Source organism: Xenopus tropicalis, chromosome 1 (assembly GCF_000004195.4).
Source record: "Xenopus tropicalis strain Nigerian chromosome 1, UCB_Xtro_10.0, whole genome shotgun sequence".
NCBI lineage: Eukaryota > Metazoa > Chordata > Amphibia > Anura > Pipidae > Xenopus > Xenopus tropicalis.
In genome coordinates, this window is record NC_030677.2 from 54736641 (window position 1) to 54760301 (window position 23661).

At 37.3% G+C, this 23661-nt stretch overlaps 1 protein-coding gene across 1 annotated transcript in view; it reads left to right on the forward strand.

Moving 5' to 3' along the window:
* dchs2 (dachsous cadherin-related 2) overlaps nucleotides 1–23661 on the forward strand; it is a 172217-nt gene that overhangs the window by 124571 nt on the left and 23985 nt on the right. Inside the window, exons 6-14 of the mRNA XM_012955977.3 lie at nucleotides 280–467; nucleotides 1353–1452; nucleotides 3379–3536; nucleotides 7736–8576; nucleotides 9974–10213; nucleotides 14916–15050; nucleotides 18279–18488; nucleotides 20927–21784; nucleotides 22914–23027. Coding sequence (XP_012811431.2) covers nucleotides 280–467; nucleotides 1353–1452; nucleotides 3379–3536; nucleotides 7736–8576; nucleotides 9974–10213; nucleotides 14916–15050; nucleotides 18279–18488; nucleotides 20927–21784; nucleotides 22914–23027 — 2844 coding nt within the window. The remainder of the gene's footprint in view (nucleotides 1–279; nucleotides 468–1352; nucleotides 1453–3378; nucleotides 3537–7735; nucleotides 8577–9973; nucleotides 10214–14915; nucleotides 15051–18278; nucleotides 18489–20926; nucleotides 21785–22913; nucleotides 23028–23661) is intronic.

The window sequence follows — 23661 nt, forward strand, 5'->3', positions numbered from 1 at the left end:
AGTTCTGAACAAAGGAAGTGGCTCAGATGAGTGGTAAAAAGTTTTCAAGAAACTCAGAAAGTAATTTCTGCTTGATACTGCATATCATGACCTGGATGAATGAAAATCTTTATAGGCAACTGAGTGGTTAATTTTATATCGCCTTTCCTGTCATTTGCTAAGAATGTGCACCTATGTTTCCCAACTTTGTGGAGGGTAAGAGAGCAGCCTGCTCTGGGGGGTCCAGGATATTAATGTCCCTGGGAAATATCATTCTAGCAGATATTTTTTCTTTTTTAGGTGAAATTATAAATTGTGCTTCATTAGACCACGAGCGGAAAGCTCACCATGAGCTCAACGTATTAGTGACTGACAATGGCACACCACGCCGCAATGCCACAACCACGGTCTACATTATAGTAGCTGATTTAAATGACAATAAGCCTTATTTTCCTCAGTTAGCTTCGGGAAAACAACTTCATGTCAAGGTTTGTTGCTCCTTTCACATCTGTATTTCTGTTCGACCATTCTATACCCTACAGTGATTTTAAGTTAAAGTCTGACTGCCATCTAGTGGTGTAATGTTTTAATAGAGACTAAATCATTGTTAAAAATTATGAACTTAACCATGCCTAATGTTTCCATAAGAGATTAAACAGGTTAAGTGCAACCTATATCTTCATACATACATAAATATTGAGAAGAGGTGATTTTTTTTTTCTGTGGACATTTTGCAGATGTATTGTCCCCTTGTTATAAGAAATGACATTGCAATATATGAGGCAGGGATCAGTAACTAATAAGAACGGTAGTGCTAGAATTTCTGGGCACTAGCAGCCTGGTAATGCATTGGGAGCACAAGAGGAAACAGATAAGTTTGTTCTTGATCATGATTTCCAAAATAAAACCCGTAAGCCTCTCTCTCTCTCGCTCTCTCTCTCTCTCTTTATATATATATATATATATATCAGTAACTAATAAGAAAGGTAGTGCTAGAAATTCTGAGCACTAGCAGCCTGGTAATGCATTGGGAGCACAAGAGGAAACAGATACGTTTGTTCTTGATCATGATCATGATTTCCAAAATAAAACCCGTAAGCCTCTCTCTCTCTCTCTCTCTCTCTTTCTATATATATATATATCAGTAACTAATAAGAAAGGTAGTGCTAGAAATTCTGAGCACTAGCAGCCTGGTAATGCATTGGGAGCACAAGAGGAAACAGATACGTTTGTTCTTGATCATGATCATGATTTCCAAAATAAAACCCGTAAGCCTGTCTCTCTCTCTCTCTCTCTCTCTCTCTCTCTCGCTCTCTCTCTCTCTCTCTCTCTCTCTATATATATATACATATATTTAATTAATTTTGTTAAAGGTCATGGAAGGCCAAGCAGAACCTATGCTGGTGGCAACAGTATATGCAAAGGATCCAGACGCTGGGAATAATGGAACAGTTGTGTACTTCTTTGCTTCAGGTAGGTAAAACCTGCAAAGGAAATCATTGATCTGCTTCTTATTAACAACTTCAATGTGCAGAACCTCCAGTGTTCCTTTTTGATCACAATGTAAATAAAACTACTTTCTTAAAGTATAATAATAGTTGGGGGCATAACGACTTAGGAAGCAGACCATGCAGGGGGGCCCAGGGTTGTAGATTAGTGTAGATTAGATATTGTTCTCCCTTTACACCCTTTCTTCGGGAGATCACATCTGCTCATTTTGCTTTAAATATCATCTAAATGCTGATGATATCCAAATATACTTTTTGACCCCTTTATTAACAGTTGAAACTGAGACTCAAATCTCTATCTGTCTCTTAGCTATCTTTAAATGGATGAACCAACACCACCTCAAACTCAACCTAACAAAAACTAACTGATTATCTTTCCACCTAAGTCAGGTCCTACTCTTCCCTATACTTTCTCTATCAATGGCACCCTCATTAATCCTGTCAACTCAGCACATTGTTTGGGGGTGATGTTTCTCTCTCCTTCGCTGACCATATTAACACCACTGTCAAAACCAGTTTTTTTACACAATATTGCCAAAATCAGTCCCTTGCTTTCAAATGTAACAGCTAGGATGCTTATGCATGCTCTCATCCTATCCCGACTAGACTACTTTAACCTGCTACTAACTGGCCTCCTTAACTTACATCTCTCCCCACTACAGTCTGTTTTCATATAAAGTTGATATTTGCTGCAAACTGTGTGTGATTATTTCCTAGTGGAAATCCCCTTGAGGTATGCTCCTCAGTGTCCATTAAGTGGAGGCACTGCGCTAAATCCCAGTTCCCAGTACCTTTTATCTGTTTTAAGCATATATACAGCCCAAAATAAGTGAGTTTGCCAAGAAAGGGTTATAAAAGTATACCGTAAAAACCTGGCATTATCCCTTTAAACACTGCTGCCAGAGTTCTCCTACTCTGTACAGGCCCTTCCACTGCTAAAGCCCTTATCATGTCTTCCCATAAAAACAAGAATAACTCCTTCTCTTAACCTTCAAAGCCCTTCATTCTTCGGTGCCTCACTACATGGCTCCTCTCAGAATGGCCTCTTGGTTGAACACCCGCTACTACTGCAGTTTACCGCTTTAAAACTTTCTGCCTTGTTGCTCCTACATTTGAAATGCCCTCCCTGGTTTCCTATGGAGAGAACCCCCCCTCAGACTTTTTAGAACTAAACTCAAAGTCTCCCTGTTGGAGCACTCGCACAGCACCTGATCTGGGAACTAGCACTTATATCAGTGTGTCACCCACTGTGACCAACAGCACTGTTATCTTCCTATTTGTGTCTGTAAGTTACCCTCCCACTTAGATTGTAAGCTCTACAGGGCAAGGACCTCCATCCTCTTGTCTCTTTGGTTCCTAACTTATTTCAACCATACCTTGTATTTATTTGTATTTATTATCATACTTTGGGCCCGATTCACTAAAGTCCGAAATAAGGAGTGCTATTTATAGCATGCGTTAAAAATCTTATCACATAATTAAGAAGCGATGTTCTTGGCGTTATTTATCTTGCGACGACATATTTTCAAGCAACGTGCTGCGTAATATGTTGTGCGCTGCGTAATATATTGCTTGAAAATATGTCGTCGCAAGATAAATAACGCCAAGAACATCGCTTCTTAATTATGACAAGTGTCCTTTTAGTGAATCGAGCGAAAAATAAGAAGTGATAAGATTTTTAACGCATGCTATAAATAGCACCCCTTATTTCGGACTTTAGTGAATCGGGCCCTTTGTATTTATCTGTTATTGTAATAACCCCCTGTTTGTTGTATAAATCTATTGTTCTACTATTCAGCCCTTCATAAATAATTTGTGCTTTATAAATAAATAAATATATACATACAATCATACAACAGTTAACAGAATTGTGATCATGTTTTCCCTACAGATGAAAGTTTTGGTCAATTTGTTATAAATGCCAGTACTGGTGAAATATGGACAACCAAAGCTCTTTCTGCAAAGCTAAGGCCACAATATGGACTAACAGTAACAGCAAGTGACCAAGGCACCCCTCCGCTTGTTGAACACACAGTTGTTAATATTGAGGTATGGATGAATATGCTGTATGTGTATCTTCAAAACACCACTCACATATATCTCACTTAACTCATTTATTATTAGTATGATCATTATAATGATTATTAATAAGTAATAGTAATACCACATCTTTTGAGAATGCTTGTTCATTTAAAATAACAATCACGGCAGAAGTCTTACAACATGAAAGATTATTGGCGGTTCTGTGATGTCTGGGTTCATATACAATTTTTTTTTGCCACACATATGGGGCACAAGTGACCCAGCCTGTTCAATATGTGTGTGAGTGTGATATTGAGTTGGTCAGTGCATTCCCCAATCCTGTGTTACATGCATGTGCATAATGGGTGAGGTTCGCATTTCTTCAATTACAGGTATGGGATCCATTATCCGGAAACCCATTATGCAGAAAGTTCTGAATTACGGAAAGCCCATCTCCCATAGACTCCATTATAAACTGATAATTCTAATTTGCTCTGTAGTAATAAAACAGTACCTTTTACCTGATCCCAACTAAGATATAATTAATCCTTATTGGAAGCAAAACAATCCTATTGGGTTTATTTAATGTTTAAATAATCTTTTAGTAGACTTAAGGTATGGAGATCCAAATTATGGAAAGATCCCTTATCTGAAAAACCCCAGGTCCCCATCATTCTGAATAATGGGTCCCATACCTGTACTTTGTTTTATAATGACGTCTGCACATAATTCTCTAGGGGCAAGTTCACAGCATTTATTGATGAAATTACCCCCAGCTTGAAGGTGGCAGTAGCTCCAGGGTGCCCTTGTGTCAATAAGTGCAAAGAGTGTCTTTGCCTGCAAGTTGCTTTATTGAATGGCATCAATATGTGCAACTAATGTGCCCATTATATTGCAACAGCAACTGCCCTGTATACTAGCCTATTATGGAGACTTCTTAGCACTTCTTCTTTGGCAAAGAAACATCTGGTACTCAGAATCTCACATACGGGAGCTTTAAGTGTCAGTTTTTTGTTAATTATATTATTACAAAGGCAGGTCTTTATGTATTTAATCACTTGCCAGAAAGGTGAGGCCCACTATTTATTTTGATTAACATAGTCCTCTTACTAGGGTATGTTGCCATAGGCAACTATATGGAAGTTGGGCACAACTTGCTGTATGGAATGGCATCAAAAAGGGGGGGGGGGGGGGCAACAGCAGCTTCTTGTTTTTCAGCACAGGAAGTTAAAGTTATACACATATACTTAGAGGCACATTCATCAAAGTACGAGTTCCACAGCGCTGTACAACAAGTGGGTTTATACATTGGACATACATACTGTAATTACATACAAAGCAACCAAAAACTGATACAAGAGGTGAATATTAATTGACACTCCCACAACCCTAGCCTTGGAGGTTCATTTGTTCATTGCTAGCCACTGTAGCCAAAGCCTGGTGGATATTATAGTCACTAAAATTCAAACTTTGAGTGTTTGGGCACTTTTACATGAGCAAGTCCACTGCACCCATTTGTTGCACTTTGCCCAGGAGATGATAAATTACCCCTAATTTGTTTTTATTACCTAAGGGGCATAAACTGGAAAACATTTGTATAGATAATAACTGAATTTGCATAGCAATGGCTCCTCATTTGACAATTATTGCAATTATTTTTTTTCCCACTGGTTAATGGGTGGCTGAATAGTTTAATGCAGGGATCCGCAACCTTTCTTACTCGTGAGTCACAGTCAAATGTAAAAAGACTTGGAGAGCAACACAAGCATCATAAAAGTTAACGAAGGAGCCAAATAAGGGCTAAGATTGGCTATTAGGGGCCTCTATGCACACTATCAGCTTACAGGGGCTTTATTTGGTAGGAAATCTTGTTTTTATTCAACCAAAACTTGCCCCCAAGTCAGGAATTCAAAAATGACTACCTGGTTTGGGGGCACTGAGAGCAACATCCAAGGGGTTGGGGAGCAACATGTTGCCCCTGAGCCACTGGTTGAGGATCCCTGGTTTAATGGGTTCGTAAAAGTAATATTCACTATTGATTAAGTACATTCCCACACACATAAATTCAAAAGATCTGATTAAGATGTTGCCAAGCCACACAGTTGTCAAATGAATGAGCAGAAAAATGAACAAACACTAGGATGTATCCATTCAACATAACATTTTCTTCTCTAATTTACTTTTGGCAAGTAGTGCATGTAATAAAAGTTTTTTTAAACTTTAGTTTATAGGGAGAAAAACAAATTAAATATTTAAGCACGTCTAAAAAATTTGCTATATTAAGTTAAAATTAATGATTTAATAAGTGTTTAAAGATAGTTATTACAATAATATTCTACTTTTATTATTTATGTCTATTGAATTATTTGAATTATTAAGGTGTTATGTATTAAAGGGCACTAAGTTTGCCCAGGAGTAGTAGCCCATAGAGATGTAGCGAACTGTTCGCCGGCGAACTAATTCACACGAAAATCGGGTGTTCGCAAGTTCGCAAGTTCGCGAACTTTTAGCAATGTTCGCAATTTTGGGTTCGCCTTAGCTGGAGCCAAATTTTGACCTCTCACCCCAGAGCCAGCAGATACATGGCAGCCAATCAGGCAGCTCTCCCTCCTGGACCACCCCCGGACCACTCCCTTCCATATATAGACTGAAGCCCAGCAGCCATTTTACATTCTGCCTGTGTGTGCTTGATGAGTTAGTATAGGGAGAGAGCTGTGCAGGGGTTTGAGGGACAGTTTAGGTAGCTTTGCTGACTAGTAATCTACTTTCTACTGCTCTGTATGTAGCTGCTGGGGACAGCTGTCCTGCTGATCTCATCTGCTGTAACCCAATAGTCCTTGTAAAATCAGTTTATTACACAAGTTTAGAAACGTAGTGTGATTTCTGCCCTTTACAGCACAAAACGCAACGCTGTGTCAACAACGTATTTTTCAGAGAAATTTTTGCCCTTGATACCCCTCCTGCATGCCACTGTCCAGGTCGTGGCACCCTTTAAACAACTTTAAAATCAGTTTTCTGGCCAGAAATGGCTTTTCTAGGTTTTAAAGTTCGCCTTCCCATTGAAGTCTATGGGGTTCGCAAAGTTCGCAAAAGTTCGCACTTTTTGGCAGAAGTTCGCAAATGGGTTCGCAAACTTTTTTTGTGAGGTTCGCTACATCTCTAGTAGCCCATAGCAACCAATCAGCAGGTACTGTAGCTGGTTACTCATCATTTGTTTCAAAGCAAACATCTTATTGGTTACTATGGGTTACTGCATCATGGCAAACTTAGTGCCTTTTATTACATATGGCAATTGTCTTGCATAATAGTCTGCTTAAACCTTGTCACATATATATCTGTCTATATTAACATCCAAAGGTTCAAAATGACCTTATCAGACTTTATGAGGCATTACCCATCAATCTCAATACCTCAATACCCATCAATACCTGAAAGCTGGGAAGAATAACATTTCCCAGCTCTATGTTTTGCTCCCAAAGGACTTTCTTCCACAGGTAACTGTGTGCTGATCCTAAAGGCTGGGCATTTTTTCTGCCAGGATGGCCTGGTGTCTCCATACATCATTCTTGCCTCAGGCTTTACAAACTCAGATTTAGCCATGCTGGTCTCCTGCTGACCATCAGGACAGAAAGATATTTCACTACTGATCATCAATCAAGATGCCAAGGCTCCTATGTGATACTTTTTGTTTCACAGTATCAAAGACCTTAACCAGTGTTCCCATTTCTTACTTCACCAAGGCCCTCTAAGTGTAAGCTCCCTATTGGGGATATAAACCCTCCTAAATCTAGTATAAATAAATCTAAAGCAACTGAACTTGTTAAATAATCATTGAAGACATCAATGATTACTTAACAAGTCCAGTTGCTTTAGATTTATTTATACTAGATATACCATGACCTGGATGAATGAAAATCTTCATAGTCAAACCCTCCTAAAGTCTCCTATGAGGACTTTCGATTTTTAGTGGTTTCTGAGATATTTGCATTTCATAGATCTTGGAAACCACTTAACAAAGAAATTCAGCACTCTGAATAAATCTACACCAATTCATTTTTGGTTTAAGATCTGCTTTAATTCACATAGCCATTAAAATTAATTTAATGTTAATACATTGTATATGTCATTAGTAATGTCTCATGTCATTACACATTAAATTGAAATGGTGAAAAATATAACCGTGGTATTATTAATGCTAAACAACCAGTTTTACTCTATTTTTTTAGGTTATTTCTGCATTTAAAGAGAAAACTAAGACTGTTTCCAAAATAAAGACAATGAAAGTTCCTGAAAACACCTACCCTACCCAAAAAATTGGATCAGTAATTTCACACGAGGAAGCATTTTTATTGAGCAGTAAAATGCATTACAGACTTGCTAATGAGGAAAACAAGGGGCATTTTGTAGTTGACAGTTTGACTGGAGATGTATATGTTTCTAGACATCTAGATTTTGAAACAATCTCATACTATGGATTAAGCATTGACATACAAGAAATTGATAAGATATCTCCTCCCAATCTTTCTGTTTTCCTTACCATTTACATAGAAGACACAAATGACCATCGACCATTGTTCCCTGATCACATTATAGTTTTAGGAGTTGATGAAGATGTACCTGTTGGAACTCTTTTATATACCTTTAAAGCTAATGACAAAGATGGCAGTTTAGAGAATAGCAAGATAAGGTATTCCTTAAACACTCACGGAACTGGAGAGAATCCATTTTTTATCCATGAATGGGAAGGTGCCTTGACCACCGCCAATGAACTGGACCGAGAGATGGCGGAGTCATTTGTTCTTACAGTAACAGCAACTGATCAAGCTGCCAACATATCACATCGCCGATGTACCTCAGTAATTGTTAGGATTGTTATACAGGATATCAATGACAATCCTCCACAAGTTTTATCATTGCCGGTTGCTTCAGTTATGGAAGATGCACAAATTGGCTCTCTTGTTCATCGTATTGTAGCTAAGGATCCAGATGAGGGAAGAAATGGGAAAATAGGATTTCACATTAAGGAGGGGAATGCTCAGCAAGTCTTCCTTTTGGATGAAACCACAGGTATTTTTCAAGTTAAAATGGCACCCATTTCCACAAACTTCAGGATATACACACCCTGTTGTTTTATTTATGGGTTCATTGTTCAGCTCCATCACACTAGACTTGTTCAGTCTGAAGGGCTTTTTTGCATACAGAGGGACATGGCCAGCTAGTGGTCATATTGTGCTAGCACATCAGGGCAAAAGCACACAAAACAAAAACTGTTGAAAAAAGAGAACAGTTAATAAAAACATTTCCAACAAAATGATAATTAGTTGTTGTAAAACATGTCAGAAAGTGATTATGATGTAATTTATATATTTAATGGAAATGTACATAGTTTACATAAAGATGCTAAATTTGTATAAAAACAAGGTTGAACTGAGCTGGCAAAACACTAGGAAAAAACCCCATGGACCGAACCAACTCAGTGCCAGTCCCCACTCTGAAATATGGGCTTTCCCCCACGGTGGGAGATGGTGGTGGACAATGGCTGGCAGGTTTGGCAAGTGTTGGAGTTAGCGACTGGGGTGGGGGCCCATGAGGTGGCATTCCAGGTGCGCCCCAGACACCCCAGTCTGACACTGTATGAAAAAACAGTATAAACAAAGATAGATGGTGCTGAATATATAATAAACAATTGCAATTACTATATTTCTAATCAATTACTAATCCAAATAGTTGATAAACATGTATCATAGGAAAAGTTCATATGATTAATTTATTTTATATTACACGCCATTAGAGTAGGCAAAAGCAACCAGGGGTGAAATAATATTATTGCTTGTCTTGAAGCTTACCTTAAATTATATTTACCCTGAATCATTCCTTGCATACAGGCTAAGGCTGAAATAATACAGCCGACATCTGAAAAGGTCATCACACACACAAAAACACAAAATAACTATTGTATTTCCATTGCATTGTCTTTCTGTAAAAGTTCTAGCATAAGTTTGTTCAAATAGATATATAATGGAGCAAACTGGCCTTACAGAGCAGGTCACTCGGTTAAAACAAATGTATTTTTTATTGCTATACAATTAAGTGTGTGGGTATGGAAAGACTGTTTATTTTATTTATTTATTATTCTTATATTTCTGACACATTTGCACTGCATTTATCATTCAGCTTCTGCATATTCACACACAAAAGCTAATTAACCCATTGTATGTTTTTGGAGTGAGAGAGGAAACCCAGAGACAGTGCCCTGGTTGGAACCAGACTTAGGACCCTTTTGCTGCTGGGGCAGCATTGTACATTGTAACTCACCAAACTCACCAACAAAGCTGAGGCCCAATGAGACACGTCTTTAACTAATATTTTACCACATCATATATTCTATGGAGAACTTTGTGGACCTAAACCTCTTATATTTGAATTGTACTGTATTAAGTCACAGAACTTTTTTGAATTTGTAGGATGGCTGACCTTACACTCTGAAATAGACCGTGAAGTTCAAGACCATTATATTTTGACCATCTTAGCTTTGGATGATGGAATCCCATCTCTTTCTGTGACACAGACATTAACAATCAGTCTTATTGATGTCAACAATAAGACTCCAACATTTACGCAAGGTCTATATGAGGCTGCAGTTCCAGAAAATCAAGATCCTGGACTATATGTCATAAAAGTGGCTGCTGTGGACTATGATTTGGGTGCGTTTTCTTGGTTCTTTATTAATGTACTGTAATATATGGGGTCATATTCTATTCATTAGTTACAATGAATTATTGCTCTGGTGCTATTAGCTGTAAAAGAAATATTATAATTATAATAGTGATGAGTGAATAGACTTTTAAAGCCAGGAGACACTTCATGCAGAGCAGGTTTAGGTTGATAATATATTAGCTACAAATGCAGCCAGCAAGTTTTCACATTTTGTCGAGACAATATTTTTTGATTGTTAAATCCTGCCTCTAGATGGTGCTAGAGTGCAAAGACTTGCCAGCAATACGCAATAGAAAATGCCCACAGATAACCCACAGACTCTTTTCTGATGCTGGGTGCAGCAAAACAGCCAATGAAGATTTATTTTATATCAATTATATAATTATGTGGGTTGATCATGCATTAATACACATTTGCATCAGCAATGTATGAATTGCATAAGTGACTGGTGCAAATAATTATTCTAGTTACATATTTAGAGGTTAATTTACAAATGTAAATGCAATGCAACTGACACAAAAATGCACACAAATTGTAATGGTTTTTACCGACAATGCATTCTTTTTTCCAGATTATCAGCATTATAGTGGCTACCGGTAAAAACTGTTTAAAATTGCATGCAATTTTCCAATACTGATGCAAATGAATGCCTGTGTTGGTAAATTGATGCAAGTTGCAGCCCTGGTTCACCAGAGTGTGTTTAAATGGCATCATTTTAAGTGTGCTAATATTCACTAAAAGTCAGCTGTATGAGTCAGTTGCATGTATAGGCAGGAGTTAATTCTGGAGCTCCCTTTTGTCCATGGGTCCCATATTATATATTACATTTCAAAATATTGCATGCATTTTCAGTCAGTACAGCAAAGTAGACTGGAGGAGCACATTGGAGCTAGGCACAATTTGTAAGGAGCATATACAGTGTAGGTGCAAATTTAATTCATCGGGTCTTTAACATGTATGGGACACATTATCCAGAAACCCATTACCTAGAAAGCTCCAAATTATGGAAAGCCATCTCCCATAGACTCCATTATAATGAAATAATAATTACAAATGATTTCTTTTTTCTCTAATAATAAAACAGTACCATGTACTTGATTCCAACTAAGATTACAATTAATCCTTATGGGATTCAGAACAATCCTATCAGGTTTGTTTAATGTTGAAATTATTTTTTTTAGTAGACTGAAAGCATGGTGATCCAAATTACTTAAAGACCCCTTATTCAGAAAAACCCAGGTCCTGAGCATTCTGGATAAAAGATCCCATACCTGTTATAATAATTAACATGTAGTAATATGTCTTTTTGTGTCTTGATTGCACATACAGTACATAAGCATTTTTAGCTTTATAGACTATTCATATAAATTTTAAGATATTTCTTGGCATCATTTTATATGATTTTACTATTGCATAACTCTGCCATTCTAACTTAAGCCAGATATTATAATGGATTCATTGTAGAGGGAGGTGTTGGTTTTTTTTCAGCATTGAATGCTATTATTGTCAGAATTCCAAATTACAGAACGATTCCTGTTTCTCCTATTTTCCATGGTGCTAAAAGATGGCATCGCCCTGCAGAACACTGAGTTTTATATGAACAACTAAAAACATAACCCAAGAACTGAGTCTTAAACCTGAACATTCTGTACAAACCAAAAACTCTCTCATTTCTTTAACATTCATTCCCACCAATTAATCTGTTCTTTCTCATGACTGAGGTAGCAAAAACATCCAGACATGCCTATTAATGCAGCTTTATTTATCTGCTGTTTGCTAATCTGCTGGCGGGCTAGTCTGTTGGATATGGTACAATATGGCCAGATACATGGATGGCTAGAACACACTGATCTGGTGTATACTCCTCTAGGACAGGCAGTAAGACCACTATGTATAAATGCTGCTCCATAATCTTAAAATAGGGGTCATGGGTCTGTCTAGGTTCATTTGAGAGCCCCCCATTTATGGGCCAGTAATTATATAGATAGACCTATTCTATAGCTAAATTACCTTGTGTGTGTCAAATTTACTAATTAAGGTGTTGCCATTGTTATCCCTTTAGCAGTATTCAGTGCCTTTGGGTACACACTGAAATTCTATACCTTGGGTTCCAATTTCCGTGGGATACCTTAATCCAATCTTTTTATATGTATAATACAAAACCTTATAAAGCCACATATTAATACGAATACAGAATCAAAGAGCAATATGTATTAGGGCAAGGTCACATGGAGCTTAGATCCGCTTCTCTCAGCCTGACAGAAGAACACAGGGCTAAGAGATCTAGGCTCTGTTTGACCTTGCCATTAATTGCATAGTGCGGAAATATCCATATTTATTGTGCTTTTTTGGCAGTATTCAGTTTGGGGCTCATGTATCAACATTGGGCAAATTTGCCCATGGGCAGTAACACATAGCATTGAACCAGTGATTGGCTTTTTTTAGCCAGCTGCAGGTAGAACAATGAATACATCAATTTGATTGGTTGCCATGGATTACTACCAATAGGCAAATTTGCCCAGTATTGATAAATGACCCTCGAGTTGTCTTTTTTACATTTAGACCATTAGACCTATCTTGCCCAAGTGTTGGGCACCCCTGTCTACTTTACAAACCCTTTTAAAATGTATGGTTTTTCTTAGTGGTAAGGTCATAACAATTTTTTTTCTCATCTTACCTCTGAATGGCCAGCTGTAAAATAATACTTATTATAATGATTAGACTTATGAGAGAACCTGTCTGGGATCCCTCAAACAAATGTATCTTGTGGTTTTATTAAAGGAACACTAACACTAGTAGTAACACTAAAAAATAAAAATGTTTTAAAATAATTAAAATATAATGTACTGTTGCCCTGCACTGGTAAAAGTTGTGTGTTTGCTTCAGAAAGACTACTATAGTTTATATAATAAGCTGCTGTGTAGCCATGGGGGCAGCCATTTAAATTGAAAAAAGGAGAAAAGGCACAGGTTACATAAGAAGATACCAGATAAACTGTGTAGAATACAATGGGAATCTGCTACTTATCTGTTATCTGCTTAGTAACCTGTGCCTTTTCTCCTTTTTTCAATTTAAATGGCTGCCCCCGTGGCTACACAGCAGGGTATTTATATAAACTGCAGTAGTGTTTATGAAGAAAACACACAACTTTTATCAGTGCAGAGCAATAGTATATAATATATTAATTATTTTTATACACTTTCATTTTTTGGTGTTACTGTTCCTTTAAGCTCAAAATAAAAAAATGTAAGCTACTTTTACCATACATTTATCCAAGTTCCATAAAAGACCATAGCAATAAGGGGTGAGAGATTGTATAAAGTAAAAGAATACAATACTCTTTCTGTTGCACTATGCTAAGGGTAGAGCTACATGGCTGGTTTATAAGAAATTTGAAAGTATTTTTGCAGCATTAAGCCACTATTTAATAGTTCACTTAGCCATTAGGGACACAGTGGGTTTGAAAGCTATGGTAGATCACCTTTTCTCGAGAACAATATAGGAAACTGCCACCTTTACAAATGAGTCTGCTATAATTCCCTAAACCACATGTGTCAAACACAAGGCCCAGGGGGCGAATATGGCACTTCTGGGTGTTTTATGTGACCCCTGGTGACTGTGCCTGACCATACAGCAGGGATCCCCAAACTTTTATACCCGTGAGTCACATTTAAATGGAAAAAGTGTTGGTGAGTAACACAAGCATGAAAAAAAACTCCTGAGAGTGCCAATAAGAGCTATAATTGGCTACTTAATAGCCCCAATGTGGACTGGCAGCCTACAGAAGGCTCTGTTTGGCATTATACTTGGTTTTTAACCCAAAATTAAAAAATAAGCACCTGCTGTAAGGCCACGGGGAGCAACATCCAAGGGGTTGGGGAGCAACATGAGCCACTGGTTGGGGATCACTGCCATACAGTACCTGTATGTGCTTGAGTTTGACACCCCTGCCCTAAATACTGTTAAGCATTTCTTGTAATAATAAAACAGTACATTGTACTTGATCCCAACTAATATATAATTAATCCTTACTGGAGGCAAAACAATGATATTGCCTTTATTAAATGTTTAAATTATTTTTTAGTTGACTTAAAGTATGGAAATCTAAATTACAGAAAGTTCCCTTTTCCGGAAAACTCCAGGTCCTCCTGAGCACTCTGGATAACAGGTCCCAAACCTGTACTTCAAAGAAGAGAAAATTCATTTAAAAAAAGGCACTGAGCAGGATTTGAAACATTATGACTTACCTCCATTTGTCCACAGAGGGTCACTGTTGCCACGTTCTAATCGATTTTACCACATGTAAATACAGAGCAAAGGAAATATTTATATCTAGTTATACCTGTTATAAATATTATTGATGTTAAGTACCATATTAAAAAGTAAATTCTGTTAAAGAAATGTACATTATATAAAATATCTGCTGCATAGCTATTTTATTCACGATAAAGTGGTAGCATCGGAGCCCACAGATATAATTTGGGTGCTAGTTCTCATAAAATGTTATCTTTTCCCCAGAATATCAGAGATTTATTTCTCTCTCTTCTCTCTACCAACGGAAATGCATGCAATGAGTATGGTATTCTGAATGTATTTCCTGTGTAAAACATTAGTGTGCAATCAAAGAAGGATCCCATTGGTCACTTGCCCTTGACTGATAAACATTTATTATACAATTTATTTACACAGGAAACAATTCCGTTCTCACATATGAGATTTTGCCAGGACCAGCATATGGACATTTCCGAATAAATCCAGAAACTGGGGAGCTAGTAACGACAACTGTTTTTGATAGAGAACAACAGGATCGTTTTATCATTGAAGGTATCCTGAATGGATTAAGCAATAACATTTTTATTTTGTTTACATGTGGATTATTTTATAGTCAACTGACAAATGATAGATTATTAGATACTTCAGCTAGACTATACTGTATCTCTGTGGGTCATATAGGTATTAATATCTACCTACCCTAGGGCATAAGTTTCCAAACCCTAACCCCCATCACCCCACTTTTATCACAGTGTGGCACTGAGACTAAGGGGTAGATTTATTACATACAAGTACGACAGGTCCGATTACAAAAAATTTAGTTAATTTGCATGACTTCTTCAAACTTTGTGACAATTTGCACAACAAAATCGTATTTGTCGCAATGAGTACAAAAGTTTCGTTATTCATTCAAGCTTTGGTATCGTGACTTTCCTTGGGCCAGGTTGGAGCTGCAGAGTGTCATTGAGCCCTATGGGAGACTTTCCTTGGGCCAGGTTGGAGCTGCAGAGTGCCATTGAGCCCTATGGGAGGCTTTCCTTGGGCCGGGTTGGAGCTGCAGAGTGCCATTGAGCCCTATGGGAGACTTTCCTTGGGCCAGGTTGGAGCTGCAGAGTGCCATTGAGCCCTATGGGAGGCTTTCCTTGGGCCAGGTTGGAGCTGCAGAGTGCCATTGAGCCCTATGGGAGACTTTCCTTGGGCCAGGTTGGAGCTGCAGAATGCCATTGAGTCCTATGGGAGGCTTCCAAAAACATACGCTGAAGGTTCAAAGTCAGGAAGAGTTTCACGCCGTTTACGATTGTTGGGATACGATAATTTTGTGACTTTTGGATCGGCAATCATAAATGATCGTTTCAATACGAAAATTTCGGAACTTTCGTATCATAAGTACAAAATCTTCGTATTCAAACGAACAGAATTTTCATGACCATCGGAAATTATCGGATTTCGTGATTCGGATTCGTACATTAATGAATTGGCCCCTAAATATTTGTGCATGTATGCATGTATTGCTAGAACTAAAGTGGGATGACAATGTTTCACCCATCTTTAAAGGAGACATATCCTATAACAATTATGAATGTACCAGTGAATTATACTCCTCTAGATATAGAAGGATTGTGCTTTAAAAAGTTGTGTTTCTGACTGATTTATTGAGAAATTCCACCAAAACCCCACTAGCCCCGCCCATCTGTTCCACTTCCTGCTGGCTGAATTCTCTGGATGAGCTGGGGAGCCGGCGGCCCTCCATACCCTGCACTGTAGGATAGGAACCAATCAGCAGCTAGGCTGACCTGATAGGGAACTGAAGCCTGTCTTTGCTTGTGTGAGTGCAGGGCTGTGATTGGCTCTCCCCCTCCTACTGTGCTTCTGGCAGGGACCGTTAGGACACGCCCACTCTCCATTTCAAACTCGGACTGAGAAGTGATACGATCTATAGGGAGCTCCAATAAAGGGGCCATTGTTACAGAGAGGATTAATTTCTAGCCCAATGGGAAACCAGCACCGTATATTATTCATAATTGCCTACAAAATTAGGGTTTTTCCCATTTATCCAATATGTCTCCTTTAATCTTTAACTAATTAAGGGACTGTGGCCAAATGTTGGGCCACAAAAGGGGGCACAAACCCAACAAGCCTGGAAACATTTGCCCTGGGTATAACTGGTTACTAGACTCAAGGGCAGATTTATCAAAATGTGAGTTTAGAGCTCAATACATAAAAACTCACCCATATTCTATTCATTCCTTTGGGATCTTAAGAAACGTATTTATCAATTGGTGAACTCTTACTTTCACCCATTGATAAATATGCCTCTAAACATTTCATACGAATACAACATGGGTTAGTTTTATGTATTAAGCTCTAAAGTCAAATTTTGATAAATCTGGCCTTTAAAGTTTCTGTAGTCAACAGTTCATGAAGTTTGTATAAGATGAAGCATTACACCTTTTACTGAAAAAAACTCAACTTTTTAATTTACAGAAAATATTCAAAAAAGTAGTAAGTGATGAAAATGTTGCATTTGCCAATGTAATAATTGTCTATATCTAAATAAATCTAAATAGAATACTCATTGATTTACAATAGTGATGAGCAAATCTGTCCCACTTTGCTTTGCCAAAATATTTGCAAACTGCTGAAAAATCAGTGAAATGTTGAAAAATGTGCAAAATGTCACAAAATTGAGGCAGTTGACTTTTTTACACGTCTGCGCCAGTTTCGGCAAAAATTTGGCTGATGGTGAAATGCAGAATTTCGCGGCAAATCCATGCCTGGTGAAAACATTTTCTCATCACTAATTTGCAATAATTGTTTCAATGATTTAAATATATTCTTCAAGATCTAATGCCAGTTAGTAGTTCTATTTAGGAAGGAATGATACACCAAATTAAGGAGTAAAACCTTAAACTGACTAGGGATGGGATCTCTTATCCAGAAACCTGATATCCAGACAGTTATAGTATGGGGATCCTCATCTGGAAAACCACAAGCATTCTGGAAAATTGATCCTATACCTGTATTTCCTTTACTACACAAAAATGTACTTATTGTTCAGAGCTGAACTATAGTCATTTGTTAAAATTTTGACTAATTATGATAAACTGTTTTTACATTTTGAAATATTCAGATTAGAATTTTGCATGAAAATCTGAAAATGTACCCAAGTCCTAACATTATGGATTCCCCAAGTGTGGCAGTTTTGACATTAACATAAATGTCCTATTACAGGTATGGAATCCATTATCCAAAAACCATTATTTATAGGAAGGGCATCTCCTATAGACTTTATTATTAGCAAATAATTCCATTTTTTAGGAATGATTTCCTTTTTCTCTGTAATAATAAAACACTAGCTTGTACTTGATAGAAACTAAGCTGCATTAATGTATAGTGGAGGCAAAACAATCCTATTGGGATAATTTAAAGTTTAAATGATTTGTAGCAGGCTGTAAAGATCCAAATCTGAAAAGAACCCTTACCTGGAAAACCAAGCATTCTGGATAATGGATCTTATACATTTACTGGATTTTAAAAGAGTATATTATTCTAATACAAATACTGGTTTGCTGTCAATGTTTAAACATTGTAAACGTTTCATAAACTTTCGACTGCCAAACAGTAGAACTGCGTTGTATGCAGCTGCATTTTACAGCTAATCTACATCCATGTAAATACACTTGTACAGCGCCCTATTGAGTAAAATACGTTAAAGTCTTGTATAAACTTAACATAACCTAGAAGATTAGCAAAGCTTTGTTTTCCTTTCTTTCGTGTTAGTGCTTGTGAAAGACGGTGGATCCCCTCCACTTTCCAGTACAACAGCCATTCTGTGCTCCATATTAGATGAAAACGATCATACCCCAGAGGTTTTATTTCCTGATGTCGAGATTCGGGTCCCCGAGAACCAAGATCTGGGAATTATTCACACAGTCCTGGCTGCTGACAAAGATGCAGGAAACAATGGGCGCCTTCATTTCCAAATAACTGGTAATTAATTATGCTTGCTAAACTGGCCCAACAGCTGTTTAAATGCACATCACTGTTTATTGTCTGCAGTATGCTTACATTATTTATAGATTTTGGCTTTGGGGAGATTACACAGATGATTTATTTCTTTCTTAATGTAAGATACATAGCTAGTATTACACCATGTTCCTGAAGTACTGTAGAAAAAGGAAATAATTGTGCATTTACATGTAGCTTATTATGTCTACTAATAGGCGGCTTGTCATTGGTTCTATTTGTTTGCCAACGGAATTAGCATCAGTATAGAAGGATTTAGGGGAGGGCAGGAGAATCCTATCCTTCATTAGGAAAGGATATTTAGCAAAATACAGATATTTTAAAAAGTTCTGTAGGTCTTGCCCCCTTAAAGGGGTGGTTCACCTTTTAGTTAACTTTTAATATGTTATAGAATGGCCAATTCTAAACAAAGTTCAAATTGGACTTCATTATTTTTTTCCATAGTTTATGAATTATTTGCCGCCTTCTTCTTCTTCTTCTGATTTTTTTCCAGCTTTCAAATGGGGGTCACTGACCCCAGCAGCCAAACAACATTAGCTCTGTGTTGCTACAATGTTATTGTTGTTGTTACTTTTTATTACTTATCTTACTACTCAAGCCCTCTTCTATTCATATTCCTGTCTCTCATTTAAACCACTCCCTGGCTGCTAAGGTAATTGGGACCCTAGCAACATGAGAGCGGCTGAAATTCAAACTGGAGAGCTGCTAAACAAAAAGTGAAATAATTAAAAAACTAAAAATAATAAAAGATGAAGGCCAAATTGTAAATTGTCTCAAAATATTACTCTCTACATCATACTAAAAGTTAACTCAAAGACTCAAAGGTGAACAACTCCTTTAACTTGTCCAGATAGGCAGCAGTATTTACTGTGATGTATAGTATGAATAGTCCATAGTGAAGCTTCTGTAGCCAAGAAATCCAGTCCTGGAGTATCAGGTTCATACTACAAGTGACTTCACTAATGAATATTCCAAGGAGTTTCTGGTTGTTTCTTTTCTAGCAGTTCATCCACATTATAAACCTTATCATATTTTCTCCTATAGGGTATGAACAAATAAAAATTAATAAGGGATTAGCTGCCAGACCTGTACTTTAACTATATTCTTCTCTCAATACCTAGTACAGGTATCGGACTCCATTTTAATCAAATAATTCAAATTTTTCAAAATGATTTCCTTTTTCCCTGTAATAATAAAACAGTACCATGTATTTGATCCCAACTGAGATATAATTAATCCTTACTGAAGCCAGAACAATCCTTTTGGGTTTAATTAATGTTTAAATATTTTTCTAAGTAGACTTAAGGCAGGAGATCCGAATTACAGAAATACCCCTTATCCAGAAAACCACAGGTCCGAGCATTCTGGATAACGGGTCCCATACCTGTAGTCAAAAATTATGAACTTATTTATGTAGATGAGTGAAACTTACATAGTTGCCACTACCAACTACATGCACTTGTAGTACACGGCTGATTGGTTGCTGTTGGCAACTATACGTGTCAAATTTGTACAATTTGGACCCTGTGTTTTGAATCAGCCCTTATGAGTGGAATGTATGAAAACACCTAAATGGCATAAAATATTGAAAAAATAACATCACATTTCAATTGGAATTAGGCAGGTGCCATTTTTTGGTGCAAAATAATGCATTTTTCAGTAAGACAATTTATTAAATATGCTGCACAAAACACACATTTATGTATTTGCTGAAATAAAAGAAATTATCTTTACACTTATCACGTAAATAGTAGAATGCTGTTTCACGAAAAGTCATAATAATTTACTTTCAAAATGCATACAGGGACAATCTAAAAATTCCTTTGAAAACCTGCTCAGCATGAACCTGAGAAGTGCGCTATTCTGAGGGCAAAAAAAGAAGAACCAGAAAATAGTTGACTAGTTTATAACTATGAATGTAGCCAGAATATTTTCAACCACACACATTGAGAGAAACCACAATCTATAGCGTTATTAGAAACACGTTTCATTCAGAAGAGTGAGCCACCATCATCCGGCGAAGCAGAATCCCATACTTTCAAACTTGATGTACTTTTAGTGGTTGAAGCAAAGCCATTGTTTTGATAGAGCAGCACATTAAGTCAGGCATTTTATAAGGTGCGTTGCAAAGGAGGATAGGCGTCTGCCAAAGTCATTTCACTCTAAAGACATCCTGTAGTTGCTGACTGTCCATGCCACCCACTGCTTCAAATAAAATACAGTTTTTAATTCAGACAATCATGTGCCAAAGACATTAAATGCTCTAGTTGGACAAACTGAAATGTTTTATGTTATTACAGTTAACACGTTTGTGTGGTGCTACCGTCATATATATTTCCACTTGCTATTTTCTTCTTTTTATTTGGTGACCTTATGTTCTTTTGTTTTTTTTTTTTGTTAAGATGGAAACATGGGCGGATACTTTGCCATTAATAATACCTCAGGACAACTATGGGCCACCCGCACCTTAGATAGAGAGGATGTCAGCAGTTTTACCATTACGGTGGAATGCCATGACCTGGGCACTCCTCATAGAAGCACCATTGCCAAGCTTCGCATTACAGTCTTGGATGAAAACGACAATCCGCCTACGTTCCCTAAGAGCCAGTACCGCACATTAGTCAGGGAGGATTTAAAGATTGGATCTGCTGTTCTTAAACTTCAGGCTTCAGATGCAGACGAAGGCTTAAACAAGGAAATTATATATTCGTTAATTGATGACACTCAGGGTGCTTTTACTGTAAACAGAACAACTGGAAATATTGTGACTATAAGGACTTTGGATAGAGAAGTCAAACACCAGTATGTGTTTAGGGTTGTGGCAAGTGACTGCAGTTTGCATAACCCAAAAAGTGCCACTGTGAAAGTTCTGGTGTATATAGAGGATGTAAATGACAATAGTCCAGTTTTTACAGAAAATCCCATTCATGTTCTTATCTCCCCTAAAGTACTAGAGAACAAGACTATAGCTAATGTACACGCCAGTGATGTGGACTTGGGTTTGAATGGTACAGTGGTCTATAATTTGATAAAGTCTAATCCATTCTTTTACATTACTCAAGAAAAGGGTGAAGTAAAACTACAAATGCCCCTCCCAGCCGAATTCAGTAGTACAGTTCTCCAAGTACAAGCTTCAGATCTGGGCATCCCGCCAAACACGGTCACAGGTTTAGTGATCATTGATATCCAAGGCCTGGATAAGGAAATTGCCTTTGTGCACAACTTCTACGAAGCCATCATATTGGAAAACAGTGAGGCAGGTTCGTTGCAATAATGAACCCTTCATTCAAACATTCAGAAATTCTATTCTGCTTTACTTTCCAGATAAGATTAGAAAAAAACTCCTAAATGTCTGTTCATGTTGGTTTTTGGATGCTTGGGATTATAAAATTTGTAGAACTTTAAAACTTTGAATTATTATAGCTATAGAAAATATGATATGATTTTTCATTCTGTAAAATCTCCTTACAGAATATATAAATATCTACAGATTTGTCACTATTTAACAGCACTCTAGATCTAGGGGCTGGTGTATTATTCAAGTCGGCTCGGGATCTGGTAAAACAAGGTTAAAAAAGCAGTTGAGTTCATCTGACTAGCCTTTTTTTTTTTATCAGTTTTTTTATCAGTTTATCAGCCAGGTGAGTCACAAAGAGCATTTACAGATTTAACAGTGGGAGCAGAAGCTGACTTATACAAAATTTAAGCAATTTTTACAATTACAGTTTTGCTAAATTTTTAGAAAGTTGGTAGACTCGTTTAAAACGATGAGTAGAATGCAATATTGCTGCGTTTGATTTTTTTTTTTATACATTTTTAAGCACACATTCAAGTTTGGTGAGTTTTCAATTTTTTTAATTCAAATTCACAAACTCAATTTTTGATAAATAGGCCTCCCCATGTAACCTTTTTCTTAATGTGTCAAATTTAGGCAGCAAAGATTTCAGGAAAAGTGCTATATGCACAGGGGGGTTTCAAGATAACACCTGTTATTACATAGCAATTTGCTACAAATCAATCCCCAGCTTTAAAATTCTGTTAATGAGTTAATATGGTTAATAACTGTTTCTTTATTTTGTATTTCTGTATTCTGTTATTTTGACACAGTTTTATTAATAACAGCCCACATTGCAGTACATTACTCCAGAAAAACTCTCCTATCATATTGGTTTTATAGGCTTTTATTTTTCCTGTATTTATTGAACAAACATTATATGATGTTTTAATCTATTTATTATGGACTAATTTGTCATCATGATTGTAGCCAAAATGGGAGGCAATTATCCTTATTCATTTTAAACAAATTCAGTTGAAAAAATACTAATGTGGAAGAGAAATGAGAGAAGTATTTGTGTGCCTAAAAAAACATATTTTTTTCTTTTCCAATAGGAACTTTAGTTGTGACTGTAAAAGCCCTCTATCATAATCCAAATGATGAAATAATACACTACACAGTTTTCAGTGGAGACAAGAAAGGGGCTTTTAATTTAAATCCTATAACAGGTGAGATAATAGTATAAATGTGTTTTAGATATACATGCAATAATTATATACGGTTGGGCCGGAACTAGGGGTAGGCAAAAGAGGCACCTGCCTAGGGAGCAACAGTGAGGGGGCGCTAGGCAGGTACCTCTGTTGCCTTCCCCTAGTCCAGGATCTCTTGGAGATTTCCTGCGCTTCCCCATCTGCACGCCTTACGCGCTGCGCTCCCCCCCAATCGTGTGCGAGTTGATGGGGGGGGGTGGAAAGGGAATGCAGCGGTGGGGAAGAAGTGCCGGCCGGGTTGCCTAGAGCGCCTGGCTGGCTTGACCCACCTCTGTATATGATGATAATAATAGTTTGTTTTCTTCAGTTTGTTTTCTTCAGTCTTTTTGGTGGCAGTCAGCATTTCCAGTTAGCCCAGAGGTATAGTATAAAGCAAAAAGGGCCTGACACTTCATTATGAATAGCAGTAGGGGCACTTATATTAACTTATATACATTTAAGTTTAGCTGGTGAACTAAATCTTAACTGAAGTAGTTGGATAGAACTGCTGCACATTTTTTGGTTGTGTGCCAGCCAAAGGCAACCACAGCCCTTTAGCAGGCACAATCGTTGCCTCCAAATATTCTCCCAGTAGCTCCCCATCTTCTTTTCC